The sequence below is a fragment of the Ammospiza nelsoni genome, chromosome 18 (assembly GCF_027579445.1).
Source record: "Ammospiza nelsoni isolate bAmmNel1 chromosome 18, bAmmNel1.pri, whole genome shotgun sequence".
Classification (NCBI taxonomy): domain Eukaryota; kingdom Metazoa; phylum Chordata; class Aves; order Passeriformes; family Passerellidae; genus Ammospiza; species Ammospiza nelsoni.
Window position 1 is genome coordinate 4521243 of NC_080650.1, and position 19187 is coordinate 4540429.

The 19187-nt window shown below is 43.0% G+C and overlaps 1 protein-coding gene across 1 annotated transcript in view; it reads left to right on the forward strand.

Moving 5' to 3' along the window:
* GRK3 (G protein-coupled receptor kinase 3) overlaps positions 1-19187 on the forward strand; it is a 59702-nt gene that overhangs the window by 31182 nt on the left and 9333 nt on the right. The window contains exons 6-17 of the mRNA XM_059484948.1: positions 585-646; positions 1640-1691; positions 2301-2392; positions 4769-4868; positions 11629-11707; positions 12121-12251; positions 13006-13100; positions 13922-14029; positions 15994-16060; positions 16246-16346; positions 17718-17784; positions 18216-18311. Of these exons, the coding sequence (XP_059340931.1) occupies positions 585-646; positions 1640-1691; positions 2301-2392; positions 4769-4868; positions 11629-11707; positions 12121-12251; positions 13006-13100; positions 13922-14029; positions 15994-16060; positions 16246-16346; positions 17718-17784; positions 18216-18311 (1050 nt within the window). The remainder of the gene's footprint in view (positions 1-584; positions 647-1639; positions 1692-2300; positions 2393-4768; positions 4869-11628; positions 11708-12120; positions 12252-13005; positions 13101-13921; positions 14030-15993; positions 16061-16245; positions 16347-17717; positions 17785-18215; positions 18312-19187) is intronic.

Here is a 19187-nt window from a genome sequence, read left to right on the forward strand (position 1 = left end):
GAGCTGCAACAGTGGAGAAATAGTCTTAATCCATCATGGGGGTGTTTGTAAGCTCAAGTGTCTTTTATCTAAATCTGGTGGATTTTTATGTGCTGAAAAATGTGGAGGTTGCCCCTTGCCTGATGTCTGCAGTGCTCCTGAGCTGGAAATTGGTGATTGCAGTGCTGGGGGATGTCTCAGCTCTGCCTGGGGGGAGGTTGAGCCCTGACACACCCAGGGGAGGGATTTCCCTGGAAAAAGCCACCTGGGATTCCAAGGTGCTGATCTCTCAGCCAGGACAGGGAGGAGAGAAGCGCCACAGAGATGAGGGAGCAGCTCTGGGAAGTTTGGATTCCACAGGGGTGACAATTTCTTGGTTAAATACATTTGAAAGAAGAATTTTTTGCCCCCACACCCCTTAAGGTTTCCTAGCTGATTTTGTGTTTGACTTCAGGGCAGCTGCTCAGATTCCTAAAGCCAAATAAAGCTAAAATGCTTTGTTGAGGCTTCTTTAGGACAATCCAGGATCTGTGTGTTGGATGGGATTGAAAAAAGCCATTTATTGTCTGCTTAAATACTAATTGTGTTTCCTCACCCTTTTTTAGCCATATATAGAAGAAATTTGTGATAGTCTCCGAGGAAAAATATTTCAAAAATTTATGGAAAGGTATGAACATGGAATATTACCTGAATTATCTGCCTGCTGTAGTGGGAAGCCAGGTCCTTTCAGTACTGCTGTAAATAAGGCTAAAAATGTGTATTAATGCATGATTAATCAAATTAACCCAGCTTTGTGGGGTATCCTGATCAGAGTTAGGGCGTGTGAGTGGAACAGCTGGAAAGCTCGGGGATTTCTTAGCCAGGGCACACAGAGGTTAGAGTTTGGGCTGAGAAAAGGCAGAACTGGGGTTTTGGGGATGTTCTGTGTAATAAAGAATTGAAGGCACAAGTTTGGCTCAGCAGAGCAGCCCTTTCCTGCTCCTGTGTGTGGCTCAGGAAAGCTCAGCTGCCACCAGCACCCCCCAAATCCATTTTCTAAACTGGTTTGGTGCCATTCTGTGATAATTATAAAAATGCCTCCATGAAGCTGTTATTTTCTTACTTTGAAAATAAATACTTAATTATTCATGTAGGAATAAGCAACTATTTTATTATATTTTTTCCCAAAGCCTGTGGTATTGCTGATGTCTTCCCTATTTTAAGATAAAATGAGTTTTAAAATGTTCCTTGGAGTATAGGGAGGTTCATTATCATAAATTGAGCTGCCTGTGTTTTTTTTTTTTTTATAATTATCTTCCTCTTGATGTAATTTAAATGTTTGTTAGTTCCAAACACAGTTGTTTAAAAATTGAAAACCATCTTGGAATGATTGAAAACCGTGCAAGAGAGCTGTGGGGACACAGTGAGCACTTGCAGGGACAAGGTTATCTGCTCTCTTTCTCTCCCAAGGATGTAGAACATGGAGTGTGCTCTGCCTAGGAATTGTTTTTCTTGGTGGGGGTAAGATTACAGTTGGTGAAAGGAAGGCTGTCATTTATTAAATACCACCCCACGCCCTAGCTCAGACTAGATTTTAAATATCAGAGTCTTGACATTTCCTGTAATACTCTACACAATAGTCTCAGACAACTTTTAAACTTTTCTTTTTTTTCTTTTGCAGTGACAAGTTTACTAGATTTTGTCAATGGAAAAATGTAGAGCTAAATATTCATGTAAGTACTCACAAGTATATTTATCTTGTCAGAGGCTGATACAGGAAAGAGAATGTTCAGTTTTGAATCCTGCTCTGCAAAGGCCTCATTAAGGAGGGTGGTGGATGTCACTGCTCTGCTATTCTTAGGCACAGCCCTGATGATTCCTGTCTGGATGTCCCCTCTGCCTTCCTCAGCTAATGGAATTTTGATTTTTTTAATGGCTGAAAGAGCTGAAGAGCCAGAATTTCTACTCTTTACCAGCCCCAATCCCTGTGCACCTCCCTTCCCCACTCCAGTCTGCGATCCCAGCACCCTTCCCTTGGCCTCAGCTTTTGTCCCTCTGCACTTGTGTGTGACAACTTGGGCTGCAAAAACAGCCCTGAGTGAGGCTGGCAGATTTTGGGAACAGCAGCCTCATTCCCCTTGGTGCCACTTCACACTGTAGTGCTTCCAAGTACATGGAAATATCAACAATAAGGGGCTCCTTTTCCAACACAGTGAATGCTGTTGAATTACAGTTGAGGATCTCAACACATTCATGGATCATTTAGATGTTTTCACATAAAGGTTTTTTTTAATGCTGGGAAAATGAAGGTTTTGTTTTGTTGTTTCTGTTTCCACTTGCAGCTGACCATGAATGATTTTAGTGTACATAGAATAATAGGAAGAGGGGGATTTGGTGAAGTGTATGGCTGCAGAAAAGCAGACACTGGAAAAATGTGAGTATCACCCACTCTGTGGCAGAGGTGATTATAAACTCTGGAGTAGTGAGGAAATCCTTCCAATCATTTCTTAGGAAATCACTGGGAAGCAGCATCACATTGCTGTAAAGTTCTTTGTGATGAAGTTTTATCCTCAAAATTCTGGTTCCTGGCTTACTGCAGGCTCAGTGGATCCTGTTCAGCTCCTGGGGACATGGAAATGTCCTGTCAAAACCAGTGGAAGATGCAGATGTGTTCTCAGTATTTTGAACATTTCTTTATTTACATCTCAGCCTTTAATCTTGCTTTTCTTATACAATTTCAGTCCACAGCCCACCCTTAAACGTTTCCCCTCCAAGTGAGCAGGGCAGATGTCTGACTCCTCTTGCATTTATGTGTGCCTGACATCCTTGATAATAATAAACTTCTGACTCTTAACAAGTGGAAGACATCTTAATGTTGCTATTATTACATTCAGTATTTCTGCAGTGACTTCAAGTATTTATATTAATACTCTTACTAACAACGCTGGCTTTATTCTTGCTTTGGTACTTTTTGTCCATGTACAGTTCATTCAGTTGTCTATGTACAAAAATAAACATTTTATTTAGCTTGGGGCAGGCTCAGCAGGCAGTTCTCAGAGTCCCAGCCATCTCCATGTCTGAGTGTCTGAGCTGGGCTCTGGCAGGAGGTGGATAAACCCCTGGGAAGTGAGAAGGGCAGGAAAAGTGAAGCAAAGGACAGGTTTTATTAGATATAAATAGAGCAAAGGGAAGCAAAATGTGGGAAAACCAACCTTCTTTTTCCAATTTGAAGCAAAACTTAAGATGAGGTTTAGCTTCTGGGTAGAGGTTTGGTTTAGTTCTTGATCCAAACCTGAGTGCCCATCCCTTGTTACAGACATCTTTTATGGAAAATCCTTTCCTTAGGATTTTTCCTCCTAAGAAGCTAGAGGCCTCAGGAACAAAATGTAAACAATGATTATCTGCTGCTGTGGAATGCAACAGGTGCATCTGTGATTGGTCTCATGTGGTTGTTTCTAATTAATGGCCAGTCACGGTGAGCTGGCTTTGTTATCATTCTTTCTTCTTTTATTCTTAGCCAGCCTTCTGATGAAATCCTTTCTTCTATTCTTTTAGAATAGTTTTAATATAATATATATCATAAGATAATAAATCAAGTCTTCTGAAACATGGAGTCAGATCCTCATCTCTTCCCTCAACTTAAAACCCCTGTGAACACCACCACAATCCCTAACCCAGCTCCCATCCTCTCCAGGCTGCCTCTGCTGCACTTAGAGCTGCAGACTTGATTTGGGACAGAATCCCAGAGCAGCTGTGGCTGCCCCATCCCTGGAAGTGCCCAAGGCCAGGTTGGGTGGGGTTTGGAGCAGCCTGGGATGGTGGAAGGTGTCCCTGCCCATGGATTTGAGGTCTCTTCCCACCCAGACCATTCTGTGATTTCCATCAGCCTTGAACACCCCCAGTGCCTCTCTCTGGTCAGGGCAGGGTCAGGGGTTATTTTTACTCACCCTTCACAGACTCCTGAGCAGGAACACACGAATATATTCCCAGTCTGCAAACTTAAAATTCACCCTCACTCCCCCACTCCCAGCACATTGATGTCAGGAATGACGTGGCTGTTTTTGGGAGCTGGAGCTCCCAAAAGCTGAAGCCCTGGGGCTGGATGGGGATGGGCATCGAAACACTGCTGTAATGTGGTAATTACCTAAAAATCCATGAGTGCCCATGTCTAGGAGTCTTCTGTGGAGGAGCACACATGTGTTTCTCACTGATATCTATTAATGAACTCACCAACAGCTTGGAAAAATACCCAGCCTGGATCATATCCTCCTGTGGTTGTTAGGGTAACATCCTTTGTGAGCAAAATTTTATTAATTTGTGTAGCACAGATGGTAGAAGACTAAAAAAGCTTTCTTGTGTGTATCTGACTTTTTCTGAGTAGAAAGAAAATTAAGGGGAAAAAAAATTTATAAAACTCAGCGTGTGTTCAAGATATTGCTTTCCTGATAGAGTTGAAAACTGTTGGAATTAAATGGTACCATAACAGAGTTTCTGTTATTTAATTCCTAAGGTAGATCCTTGCTTGTAGGTATGAGAAAATGAATATATGTTGTGTAATTCCTATCTCACTGCGATGGTTTGGACATGGAGTTATTTGTTAAAGCACATTTCTCTGTCAGGAGGCTTCTGCTGGAAATGTGTTAATTCTGGGAGAATTTGGAGGTTTTTAGTTTTAGTGAAATGATGTTTTTTTAGTCCTGGGTTGAAGTCTTGCTTACAGGATCCTGTAAATGTGCATGGCCTGGCTGCCAGTGAATAGTCCTGACAGAGGAAATTTTGCTGCTTTTTCTGAATGTTTATTTTTTTTCAGGTATGCAATGAAATGTTTAGATAAGAAGAGAATCAAGATGAAGCAAGGAGAAACATTAGCCTTAAATGAAAGAATTATGCTGTCTCTTGTCAGTACAGGAGTAAGTATCACTATGTTATTCCTTCTTCCTTCCGTATAATGTAAAAGCTGTTACATATAATGCATATTCCATCAATTCCCTTGTGTGACATGCAAAAATTAACCCCCACTGGAGCCTCCCCCTGATTCTTGCAGTGTGTCTGAAATGAGAAGGGAAAACCAAACGTGCTTGATCAGTTTGGGTCCTATAGAATGAGCATCTTTGCTGCAGAGGCTTGAGGGGGTGCCCATTTCTGAGGTAATTCATCCTCCCACTTTCCTGACGTTTTAAATATCCTTTTTAAAGTATTTTTCTTTGAAACTTTTCCAAAACACGATTCTGGCTTGTAAAAAAGATTACTTTTTTTTTGTGTAGTTTGGTGGGACCTAAAGTGCTCCTGCAGACAAAACTCCAGTTCATCTTCCCTTTCCTGTTACTCTGATATCCAGTTTTTTTTTTGTTTCCTGTGTACTCTAGCTGAGTCAAGGTATATTCCAAGCCATCTGTTCTATTTATAAATTGGATTAAAACGCGATAAATTAAAATTTAAAGTTGAAACCATCCCTGGTGTGTGCAAAAAGCCATCACCTGCCTGGGGTTGGCTCCCTGGGGTCACTGCCTGGTGGCTGAGCTGTGTTGGGCTCAGAGGATGCAGGCAGGATGGGAGGTGGCTCTGCCCTCCCTGCAGTGACACCGTGGTTGCCATGGCTACAGGTGATGCTGGCAGGAAGGTTCACTTCCCTCACCTTGTGCTGCATGAATTAAACACTGAGTGTGGGGGCACAGCCCCTGTGCCCACAGATATGGGAGGTGTGACGGTGTTCACGGGGGTCTGAGGATGTGGGAAGAGATGAGAATGTTGATTCCATGTTTCAGAAGGCTTGATTTATTATATTATAATATCATATTATAATTTCATAATTAATTAATATTAATATTATAATATTATAATAACATATAATTATATATAATATTATAACATTAATACTATAATATTATAATGTTATTATTTCTATATATTTCTATAATTTTATATTTATAATATTATTTATTAATATTATAGAATTTATTATAATATATATCATAATGTTATGTACTATGATATGTATTATATTAAAACTATCCTAAAAGAATAGAAGAAAGGATTTCATCAGAAGGCTAGCTAAGAATAGAAAAAGAAAGAATGAATAACAAAGGTTTGTGGCTCAGACTCTCTGTCTGAGCCAGCTGACTGTGATTGGCCATTAATTAGAAACAACCACATGAGACCAATCACAGATGCACCCGTTGCATTCCACAGCTGCAGATAATCAATGTTTACATTTTGTTCTTGATGCCTCTCAGCTTCTCAGCAGGAAAAATCCTAAGGAAAGGATTTTCCATAAAATGTGTCTGTGACAGGAGGGATGAGGATGAGGAGGAATTGTGTGTGGTTTTGTACCAGAGCTGTGCCAAGGGCAGCATTCCCTGCATGGCACAGAGCAAACTGTGTTGTGTGGCACCAGGGCTGTGCCCAGGGGATCTTCTCTGTGGGACACACTTTGGAGATGCTCAAATCCAGGCATTGTCCCCACTCTGCCATGGCCACCACTAAGCCAAGGAGAGCTTCCAGAGCCTAAAGGGGCTCCAGGAGAGCTAGAAAGGGACAAGGGAGATTGGCTTCCCACTGCCAGGGTTAGATGGGATATTAGGAAGGAATTATTTCCAGTGAGGGGGGAATTATTCCCAGGGTGCCCCATCCCTGGGAGTGTCCAAGGTTAGACAGGGCTTGGAGCACCCTGGGACAGTGGAAGGTGTCCCTGCCTTGCAGGGGTGGAACTGGACGAACTTGAAGGTCCCTTCCAACCCAAACCATTCTGGGATCTGGGATTCATCCCTTTTTGATCAAGTTACCTGTTTTCACCAGAGATAAGTTGTGGTTTGTCCATGTGTGTCAGGATTCCTGAAAACCAGTGGGGAGTGGGTCTGTAGCAGGGACTAGACAAGAAATAGAGGCAAATGAGTAATAATTGTCCCATTAACTTTAATTTGTGATTCTGTGGCTCCAGCACTGGATGTGAATTTGCATGTCTAGAGCTTCCACGAGAAAACAGATGAGAAGCTGCTGGTGGAGGCAGTTTTCTCCCAGGCCAGCACACAATGAGGCTTTAAGCAGGGGCAGCAGCAGGAGGAAACATTTGTTTCTTTTGTTAAGGATTATCAGCTCATTACAGTGACATTTCTTTCAGACTCTCAGAAATCTGAAGGACTTTTGAAGAGAGGTTTTGTACAAAGTGCTGCTCATTCAGGTCAGGTACAGGAGAGGCTTGGAATATGCAGGATGAGATGAGTTTGAAGGTGGTGGAATAAGAGAATTCCTTCAGTCCCTGAACAGAAGCTGGGAGGCTGCAGTGGCTCATGCTGTGTGCCCAGGGACAGTTCTGCACTGCCCAGAGCAGAGTGGAGCTGGGAAATCCATCACAGCACAATTAGTCACTTAACTGGGAGTCCAGATGTCTCTGCAGAATGCACAATAACAGCTGTGCAGATGACACAGCTGGTTGTGTAATCAGCTCTGTTCATCCACCTCAAGCTCTGGCATTCCCCCCAGCACCCCTGGAGCAGGGAGCTCCCCTGGCTGTGTGGTGAGAGCAGCTTTCCATTTCCAGTGGGTTCAGGAGTACAACAGGCACCTCTGCAGAGCATCTGGAGCCTCTTGGATGGCCCTGGTGGCACCAAGCTGGGCTCTGCAGGGCTCAGTGTCCCTTGGTGCCAGTGCTGTGTCACTGTGGTGTAACGGGGACAAACTGTCACCGAGCTTTGGGTTTCCTCTTCTGCAAGACACAGGCCCCATCTTCCCCTCCCACAGAGCCCTGTAGGCTGAAAAGGCATTGTGAAATCCTTGGAAGGTCACAGAGTAGGGAAAAGATTTTACTTTCTGTTAAAAAGAAAAAACTTATTTCATTTCTGTAGTAGCCAATAATTGCCTGATTTTATTGAAAAACTGGAACATGGAAATCACCAAGGTGGTGATGGACCCTGTGAAACCAGGCAGTGCCAAGGTGCTGATGGAAGGAATGATTATCAATCAGGAAAAGATTAATCTTCCATTAATCTTTTCCTGAGGGTAGGAGGGGATCATTCCATCTGTGTTGCAAGCCTGGGGCTGTGCAGGGCTGTGCCTCCTCTCTCTCGTGGCTCCCAGTTTTTTCTTTCCAAAAAACCCTCAGCAGTTACAGCTGCCCTTACCCAAATCTTTTTGAGATGATTTTACTGATGGCTGCATTCAGAATTTCCTCCAAGGGGTGATAAATACAATCCCAGATTATCCTCAGCTGGAGGGCCCTGGAAGGACACCCCAGGAGAGCAATAATCTGGTTTTTTGGAGCAGAACAGGTACTTGGTTGGTTTTCATGTGTTTCAAGCAGTGACATGTCAGGGCAGAGCTGCCCTCCAGTTAAACTGGGACACAGCTGCTCTGTGCTCTGCCACTTTTGTCCCCTGTTTGCTGTCACTTTGTGCCCCAAAGCCTAGTGCTTGGCTTTCAGGGAAGAGTTAAACCCAAAGGTTTCCTCCTAGAGCACTTTTTAGTGTGCTAGTGTCTTTAAAATATCACATTTCTACTTTTATTTTTTTGGTTGCTCTAATTTTTTTTCCTTCCACTTAATTTATTGCCACAAATTTGACTTCAGCAGTTCTCTGGACTCAATCCAAGATTGTTTGGATGTAAGGAACTCTTTCCAAACTGGTCTTAATTCACACATTAATGTCATAATGTTGCTTATTTTCATCAGAGCAGAAAGTTGACTGCAATGAAGAATTGCTCTCCTGGGAAATTGGTTTTATTGCTTTATGTGTTCTTTAAAAAAATAACTGTAGGGTGTTTTTTTTTTTATTTTAATACTGTAGAATACCCTTTTGCTGGGGTTTTTGTGTCAGGAAAATACTGCAGTACAGTTTTTCTCTCTGTTAAGCAAGGAGAGGGTAGTGATGAAATTAGGAATGCTTGCACAAAAAAAAGAGTTATGCATCACATTTACACTTCCAGATAACTTCTATTTTTAAAATCCATAAAAATATAAGCAAGCTATGTTCTGGTGTAGAAAAACCTTTTTATTTGTCTATGTGTGGAGTTTAAATTCTGCCACTAAATCCTTCTGGGTAATTAGATTGCTCTGAAATTTTAGGAGCCCTGCTTGGGGACACTTCTGAATTACCCAGTCGATGCAGGAAATTAAGTTAATAATTCTGCTAAAGCTGCTGTTGTGAAGTTAAGTGGCAGCTACAATAATCCCCATCACAGAGTTCATAACCAGAGGTGGTATCTTGTGTTAGACACCACATCAGCCTCCTTATTTTTAGGAAAAAAAAAAATTACAAATTTTTAAAATTTGCATTTTATATTTAGGAATTTGGCTTTTTTTCCTGGATGTTGTGCAGGTGTTTCACACTCATTCCTCCCATTTGGGGGGAGCAAAACACAAAGTGCAGTTGGGCTGGAGAGGAGCAGGATGTACCCTGGTGTGGCACTCACATTTTCTCAAAAATCACTTTGCCCAGGAGTTTTCTCCTGGGAAGCTGAAAAGCCTCAGAGAAAAGGGAAACAATTCTTATCTCATTTGATTCTTCCATGTTTTACATGTCTGGAATTTGTTTGGAGGTTGTTTACCAACAGGTGATTCTTTCATTAGTTTCTGATGTGAGTTGTTATTACTCTTTGGCCAGTTGGGGCCAAGCTGTGTCTGAACTCTGGAGAGAGTAATGAGTTTTTCATTATTATGTTTTTAATATTCAATAAGTATCCTTTCTGTGTTCTTTAGTGTAGTATAGTTTAGCATTCTTTAATAGAATATATAATAAATATAGATTTAAATAATTTTAATTAATTTTAATTAATTTAATTGATTTTAAATTGATAATAATTTTATTAATTATTATATAAAATAATAAATTAGCTTTCTGAGAACATGAAGTCAGATTCGTCATTCCTTCCTTCATCAGGACACCCTGCAAATAAAATACCCTGGCACTGTGGGGATCCCTGAAATATAAATTATATATATAAAGATATAAAAATATTTATAAATATAAATATTTATAATATTTAGAAATTTATAAAGTTTTAGAAATATAAATAAACCTTTTTATTCCCATGGAAGGAAGGAGGGGCTCTGAAGTGTCCCTGTCCCTCCCTTTCCTCTCTGCCCAAGGCCGCCGTGTTTTGCTGTTTCTAAATTGGGAAGGGAGCAAGTTCCTGTCAGAGGTTCCCAGAGCTTTCCCTGCTCCATCCTGCAGCTCCAGGGCATTGTTGGAGTCACGTGAGGCTCTGCTTCCTGCAGGGTCCTGGGCTGCTCTGCCTTTGGGATCAGATGTGGGATGAGGCAGCACAGCCATTCCCAAAGGGATCGCTGCAGACCCACCAAAAAGCCCTGGTTTGGTGTCCCTGCCCATGGCAGGGGCTTGGGATGAGATGAGATGAGCTTTAAGGTCCCTCCCAAGCCAAAGCATTCCATGGTTCCATCCCATATGGAGAAGAAGTTGAGGAGGTGACAGCCACCCTCTGGTCATTAGCCAGGGTCCTCCTGGCTTTTATCAGCAATGATATGGCCAGAGCAGCTCCATTCTTCATGGAAAGGGTTCTCCAGCCCTGGCACAGCTGCCCAGAGCAGTGATGGAGTCAAATCCCAGGAGGGATTTAACAGATGTGTGGATGTGGTGTTGTAAATGCAGGTCCACCCACCAGGGGAGAGAATGATGCATCTGACTCCGTGTTCTCAGAAGGCTAATTTATTATTTTATTATACTATATTATAATAAAGAATGGTAAACTATACTAAAGAATACAGAAAGGATACTTACAGAATGCTAAAAAGATAATAATGAAAACTGGTGAGACATTCCAGAGTCCCAACACAGCTTGGCCCCAATTGGCCAAAGAGTGAAAACAACTCACAGCAGAATCCAATGGAGCAATCACCTGTGGGTAAACAATCTCCAAACACATTCCATGTGAGCACCACAGAGGAGAAGCAAATGAGATAAGAATTGATTCCCTTTTCTCTGAGGCCTCTCTTGCTGCCTCTCAGCTTCCCAGGAGAAAAATCCTGGGCGAAGGAATTTTTTCAGAGAATGTGAATGCCACAGATGTGGCACTTGGGGACATGGGTTAGTGGTGGCCTTCGCCGAATCCCTCAGTCTCAGAGGGGTTTTCCAACCTCAGCAATTCCATATTTCTGAATTAGCCTTGTATCCAGGTTTGGTGCAGAGGAAGGTCTGCCACCTGCTGCCATGGGGTTTTGAGTGTGTGCCATGGAGGTGCCAGCACATGAGCAGACCTTGGGAACAAAGATGTGTTTTTCCAGTGGAATTTTTTATGGCTGCTTGTCTTAAACATGGGGTGAATTGGGGTTCAGGTGCATTAAGAGGTGAGGTGTAACCCACCTGGCTGCTCTGACCTCCTAAACCTGCTCCCACAGCCCTTGTGTTGTGGGTTTTGCAGGATCTGGATGTTGCTGTAGCTGCTTCCTGAACATTGTAATGCTCCAGAATCCCAGCTCCTGCCTGGTGTGTTCACATTCCTTCAATCCTCTGTTGGAAATGCTGCTGGGGGGCCAAACACCTTCACTGTCACTTGAGCAGGGCCCTCACAAGGGGACCGGGATTACCAATGAAGCTGAATTTCAGAGGAGAACCTTGGGAATACTGGCAAATAGCACAGGAAAAATACCAGCTGTATTTTTAGCTTCCCTAAGTCACACTTTGCTTTTTGCCCAGGGTGAACCTCTTTGCTCTTGCCTTGCAGGACTGTCCTTTTATAGTCTGTATGACCTATGCCTTCCACACCCCTGACAAGCTCTGCTTCATTCTGGACCTCATGAATGGTAAGCAAGGCTTGTTCAGATGATGATGATGATGGTGATGTTACAAAAATTTTGGCAGGAGGATTGCTGAGATGGTTGGTCCCTCAAGCCTGGGCTGCTCTATTTATTCTGCTCTCCACAAACCACTGTGTGGTACAGCCTTTGCCTATGTGGAAATCCTCTGCTGGATTAGTCACTGAATGCAAATGTTTATGAAATAAATGCATTTTAAAATGGAGTTTCAGACTGATCAAATCTCTGTATGAACTTTCTCAGCTGTTTTGTCACCACACAGATTTGCAGAGGGTGGGGCTGTGTGATCTCCAGGTAATAAGAACCTACAAAAGCTGAGCTGTTCCCCCACAGTGTCACCCTGTCTGCCTGCAGGGTAAGGTTTTACTGTTCACTTAATTACATCTCAATTCTCATTTCAGGAGGAGATTTGCACTACCACCTCTCCCAGCACGGAGTGTTTTCTGAAAAAGAGATGAGGTTTTATGCTACTGAAATCATCCTGGGCTTAGAGCACATGCACAATCGCTTCGTGGTGTACAGAGACCTGAAGGTAATGCTTGGTGGGTGCCTGAATCCACACAGAATCCACACAGCCCCTCAGAAAACTCCCATGGATTACCCTTCCTGAAGCCTTTCCTTGGCAGGATTATTTCTTTATCTGCCAGATTTTTGTACTGAGTTTTCAAAGTCCTTCTAATCTGTGCCATTATCCAGTTTAACCGGCCTGGGAGAGGCTTCCTGGGGGTCACAGTAAATCCTGTGAGATGTTACTGATCTCCCTGATGGGAGAATGATTTAGAGGATAATTTACTGTATTTCTATATTTGTGTGTGTGATGGGAGACAACAGCAGGAGAGGGGCTGGGGGGTTTCACTGATATTTGGGAAATTGAGGACAGGTCCCAGAGAAGAGTCCCTGGACCAAGTGGCAGCACAAGGGGATGAAAATCTGCCCAGAGACTGAGAATAAAAGGTCTAAGAGCCACACACAGCCCCTGCTGTGAAGAAACCAAAAACAACTTGAGGCCAGAATGGATTATACATTTATTACCTGCTTTGTGTTCAAACCTTGCCTGGTTATTCCCTTCTGTTGTTCAGTATTTCATAACCTGTGGAGCTGATGGTAGTGCTCTGTGAGAAGGTGGATTTTTTTATCTAGGAAGTGCCTGGTAGATATTGATGTTAAATAAAAGAAGGCAATTACCAATTACCAGGGAGTATTGATGTTTGAGTTGCTGTGCTGTGAGAGTTTGCAGTTGTCAGCTGGGGAATACCAAGCACTCACCTCCTTCTCTTGGTTTCCAGCCTGCAAATATCCTGCTGGATGAACATGGGCACGTGAGGATATCAGACCTTGGGCTGGCTTGTGACTTTTCCAAAAAGAAGCCACATGCCAGTGTGTAAGTATTCTGTCTGGGAGCTGCACATACAGGTAGTGCTAAATCCATCCTGAATTTGTCTTTATAACTTAACTTTGCCTCAGGGGGAGGAATGACACTTGTGTGGCCCAGGCTTGCTGAGCTGGTGGCTCTAATGAGGTTTTTTGGGCTCCTGTCCCTGTTTTCCTGCACAGTTGTAGCAGCTGATGTGTAGGCATGGCTGGGAGATGACACATTATTTCAGGATGATTCACTGCTCAGAGAAGAACCTGACTGAGTTAAAGTACCAGATTGCTTTAATTGTCCCAACCTGGTACTTAAATATTCCCAAACTGAATAAAATCCTGGATTTATTGTGTCTTTCTCTTTCTGGATCTTCATGGATCTGGAGGCAAATTTTGTTCCTTTCTGCCTCTCACCATCGGGTTTTAACTGGGATCTGAATTCCTGGAGTTGGGTGTGGATTCACATCTTACCTGGCACGTTTCATTCTTAGCTCCTCAATTGACCTGATTTAGTCTTGGAATTTATGCAGAAAGGGAAACTCCAGCCTGTCACACCTTAAGAGATTTACAAATCAGTAGCTTCTTGAAAAAAGTCCACATGTTTTGAACATGTCAAGGGTAAAAGCAATACCTGGTGGCTGCTTGTTGTGGTGACTTCAGGAGTGTCCTGTGCTCACACAGGTGACACAAAAAACCCATTGGAAACAAAATAAAATGGTCAAAATGAATTCTTTCCAAACTGGGCTGTCTTATTGAGAGAATACTTATTTTCAGTGATTTTTTTCCCCAGTGATAATGTTGGATGTAATGAATGCTTTGTGCTGTTGTGCTCTGCAGAGGAACCCACGGGTACATGGCCCCCGAGGTGCTGCAGAAGGGCACAGCCTACGACAGCAGTGCTGACTGGTTCTCCCTGGGCTGCATGCTCTTCAAGCTGCTGAGGGGGTGAGTGGGGCTCCTGCCTTGCCTGTGGGGGCCTGGGGGCCTCTGTGGGTGTCCCTTGGAACAGCAGGACGTGGTGTGTCACAGGTTGGCTGAAGTGATCCCTCAGTGCTGCCCCACGTGTGACAAACCAGGCTTTTTCTTCCAAACCAAACCCAACCCAAGCATCCTGTAGTAGCTACTGGTGTGGGAAATGAGGAAGACACTTCTGTCTGCTCTCTGAAGTGCTGCAGACAGCAGTTTGCTTCTCTCTGGAAGTTTTAAATGTTGAGATGTTGCTCCTTGGAGTGCTCTCAGCCAGCCGTGTTAAATCATGGGCTTTGTGTTGAGACCTGGTGTTGTGGAGAAGCTCTTGGCTGCACTGGTCCCTCTTTGGGTGCTGCTCAGCCTTCCCTCCTGCAGGGTTTGGGCCAGGTACAAGGTGTGGGTCCTTCCATTTGCTGAATCTGGCCTGTTACCTAACCAGTGTCCAAAGGTACACGATAATTACAGCTTTGTCAGCTCATTAAACTTAGAATAGATTAATGCCATGGGATTTATCTGAGCAGTCAACAAGCACTGATGGGCAAGTGCTTGTAGAAAATGGCATCCTCAGTGTTAATGGCAAACCAGGAGAAATCTGAGGCTTTTCTCAGTGCTTCTCTTTAAAGATTGATCATTAGGTCATCCTGTGTCCTCACACATAATTAATTATCAGCTTTTATCTCCATGCAGGCACTGCACAAAGGAAGGTCAGTGTGTGACTTGTGAATTGAACTCTAGAGCTGTATCAATTTAACATTAATTGTGCACAAAGCAGACCATGTAAGGGTGCAAATAAAGAAAGAACTGGTGTTTAAATTGCCAGTCTTTGGGCTGTGATTGTCCCTGGCAGAGATGTTCAGGGTGGTATCAGTGCTCAGCCAGAAGCCAGAGCATTATTCACAGTGAACTCTCATTCCTCATCTGTTCTGAAACCAATTAAGCACATCCCAAAACAAGGGCTGGGCACATGGTGCCATTTCTTGGTATTTGGTAAATTTAGTCTGGCACAGAATCTGCCCATAAGTCGCCAGTGAATCATTTTCTTCCCTGATCTACTCAGAGCCTTCTTGTCAGAGTACATGAGGCTGTGTGGGAACCATTTACCTGTCATGTTGAAAAGAGAAAAATTGAAGTCCTGGTCCATCCATTGCATTCATCAATCAGAACATTTTTGAGAATAAAAGGAAAATAACTTGGGAGTAGCAGGTCTCCAGTTGAAACATGCTGGTACACTCTGCCATGTGGTAAGGCAGAATGCTTTAGAATAGCTAATTAATGGAATTGATAAGTGAGTAACATTTTGATTGTGAAAAACATCATCCCCTCAAGGTTTTAAAGAAAAGAAGCAGGGAATATATCCTAAATATAATCAAAATATCTCTTACTACAATACTGCTTCTTTCACGGAGGACTGTGTGATAAATCTCTAATGGGTCACAGTCTTCCATAGCTTAGAGGAAAATTCAAATTCAAGCCAGAATTATAAAGCAGGAAAGGGATGAAGCTGATAATTTCCAAGATACCATCAGATATCTTCCCAGTGGCTGATGCTGTGGGATCTGTTATCTCTTATCTCTTTGGGGAATGGTGAGTTCAGTGGGTCATGCTCACCTTCCTTATAGAAATCATCGAATTTAAATCCCTGTGGGTGATGGCTGCTCAGGGTTTCCTTGTTAGCTGAAAACTGTTCAGGTTTGGGGGAGATAGATGTAATTAGTGAAGCATTTGAAGCACATCTTTAAGGCCAGATCACTGTTGAAGAATTACCCAACTTTCTGCTCACCTTCCTGTGGATCAGATTGCTCTGCAGGACAGGAGGGATGAGGGGGAAGGATGGGACTAACAGGATGCTCCACTAACTCCTGGTATTGCCACAGCTGAAATACCCTGATATGCTGAGGCTTTACATTTATTTATTACCATTTTTTTTCTTCTTTCCACAGGCACAGCCCTTTCAGGCAGCACAAAACCAAAGATAAGCACGAGATCGACCGGATGACGCTCACGGTGGTAAGGGCTGGCCCCAGTGACATCCCCCTGTTCCCTGAGCTCCCATTTCCCCTAAAACTGGAACTGTCCCCCCTGCTCTCTCTGTCTGCACATGGGAGAGCTGTTTCCAAACACCAGCAGGGGCAAGAAGGCAGAGCACACCCCTTCCATCATGGAATATCTCTTTGTGTTTCCTTTCCCCACAGAACGTGGAGCTCCCAGATTCCTTTTCTCCTGAGCTCAAGTCCCTTCTGGAAGGGCTCCTGCAGAGGGATGTGAGCAAGAGGCTTGGATGCCAAGGAAGAAGGTAGGTGTTGTCTTCTCCTTGGACCTCTGCCTTGAAAAATTTCCACTTCTCTGTCAATGAGTGAATTCATTTCAAGTAAAAATCTGCTTCCTGTTGTGAAGATTTTAATTTTGGAAAGAGAACATTACAAAGTGCTGCTGCATGGAATTACATTTCAGATTCCTTCAGTTTGGACATGTTTTTTTTGACAATTTCTGTCCTTAAAGCCTTTCCCTGAGTTCCCTGCAGTCATGCTTGCATTGGGTGGTGTTCCTACTTCTCATCCCTCGGTTGTTTTTCTGGTTTTGCCTGATCTGTTTTGGCATGAAATCATATGACTTGACTCAGACATACTGATAGCGAAAATTTATTGCTTATATTGTATCTGTAATGATAGGAGCATACTACAAAAAAAAACCAAACCACAAACCAGAAAACAATCCCAAAAACACCAAGCAAAAGCTGTGAATATTGCTGGTGCTGCCTTTGTCACTTGATTATTCTGAGCTTCCTGCCAGGCTCACCTGTAGCTGTTCATGAAATTGTTATCTCCTGCTTAAAAAGGCAGTGTGAGACTGACAGAGAAAAGGAGAGGAGTAAACAAGTGTTGAGAAACCATTGGGATGTGTGATAACAGGTAGATGGTCACACCTGAGCCTGGGGCTGGCTCCAATTCCAGTGGGAGATTCAGAGGATTTTTGTTTTGGAGCCCTCTTTGATAATGACCTGAGATTGCTTTTCCCTGAGAGATAACAAGAGTAGTTGATTATTTTCTTATAAAATTTGTATAATGTGGAGTAATCTGGTTATTTACATACAGTGTTTGGGATCTGACCCAGATCTGTGTTTGAGATCTGACCCCGAGCATTTTTGGGGTTTGACCTGGATCCATGTTAGGGATCTGACCTGGGTCCATGTTTGGGATCTGACCCAGAGCATTTTTGGGGTCTGACCTGGATCCATGTTAGGGATCTGACCTGGGTCCATGTTTGGGATCTGACCCAGAGCATTTTTGGGATCTGACCTGGGTCCATGTTTGGGATCTGACCCAGAGCATTTTTGGGGTCTGACCTGGATCCATGTTTGGGATCTGACCCAGAGCATTTTTGGGATCTGACCCAGGTCCATGTTTGGCATCTGACAACAGTGAAACTTGTTGGAGTGCCATCAGGAGTTCTTGCCTGCCAGCCCTGGAGCACTATTCCAAGTGTTTCCACCTGCAGATTTTCTCTCCTGTTGTTTACTGAGGAATTCTTACATTTTATTTTGCAAAAAAGAGCGTTTCTCTGATGTTCTTGGGTGATAGAAGTGTGACCTTTGAGGGCTTTGTATTCCTTGAATACGCTTTAAAAGCCCTTTCCTTTGTTGACTTCAGTCACTTCTGTTTTGCAGCGCACAAGAAGTAAAGGAACATCCTTTCTTCAAAGGCATTGATTGGCAGCAAGTCTATTTACAGAAGGTAAAGGATAAAGACAGTAATTTAACTGACTTGGTAAAGCACTAAAAGGAAAATAAACCCAAACAGGTACTGAGCAGAAAACTTGAGGGTCACAGTGCCCAGCACAAGTGCTCACTCACACAAATACAGGAAGGGTTGTTGATGAATATTCATTACTACAGATCTTCCTGATTGTTAAGAATAAATAATAACATTTCCAGGTTCAAATTACTGCATGTTTCCTTTCCTTTGCTGTCTCTAAACTGGGGACTTTTATCCCCAGATTTTTGAAGGAGCTCTAATTAAAAGAAGTGCCAGCAATTTTGCACTGAAGTTTAATTCCAAGGGGGGCACTGTGTCACAGTCAGGTGTAATCTGTGCAAAAAATACAAAGAATGGAGTTAAATAATACCCATTAATTTGTCTTTAATGATGCTGATTTCAATTTCCAGTACCCTCCCCCCCTGATTCCTCCCCGGGGAGAAGTCAATGCAGCAGATGCTTTTGATATTGGCTCCTTTGATGAAGAGGACACTAAAGGCATTAAGGTACCCAACTCTCAGTGCTGGAGGGTGGCACTGGGGCTGCTCTGCTTGGCTTTCCATGTGTGTGTGGCATTTCCTTTGCTTCAGGGCTCTGGATGTGCAAGGAATTCCTTCAGGCTGGGAGAATCAGTCCATGCTGGTACTTTGGGCTGGTTCCCCTGTTTGTTGTTGCTTGCCAAGAAGTTTTTAGGTTAACTGAAATCTTACTTTCTTACCAAAAGTTTTATGTAGTGAAGGAAATAAATGGTCAGGAAAGAATTGGGAGAGCCTCAGTTTTTCAAGAATACCTTATGGTTTGTGTGTTTAAAAGTTGGGATTTATTTCTGGTAGCTTGGAGAAATGGAGCTAAACTTTATTTTAATAGTTGAGTGGTCAGAGAGTGCTGGGGAAAACACTTAAAAATGACAAAATGTGTTAATAGTAGCAATGTCATAAGTTAGAAAAGTGGTAAAAGAAATTTTCAGGTTCTGATATTATCCAAAATTTAATTAAAATAATATAAATTATATAAAAAAAGACAGAAGTTAGAGCTGCTGGCCCCTTTGGGACTCACATAAAGGGGGTGATCCTCTGTGGATTCCTCCACTCTCTGAAGTTTCCCTGGGACTTTGGGGCAGCAGGGCTTGGGTCAGTGCCCTTCATTGTTTTCATCACCCATTTCTGCAGTAGAACAGATCTCATTCTTGTTCTTACAGAAGTGAGTCAGGAGGGAAATTAATTGTTCTAAACTTTATAAGGAAAAAGCCCCATTAAGTACTCAGTGAGCCTAAAAGGGAGCTCGTCTGTCAGTGTCACCTGCTGTGGTGACAGAAGTTGGCACAGAACAGTGCAGAGAGCCCAGGATGTTCTTTATCCCAGAAAATTCCACATCTTCAGCAT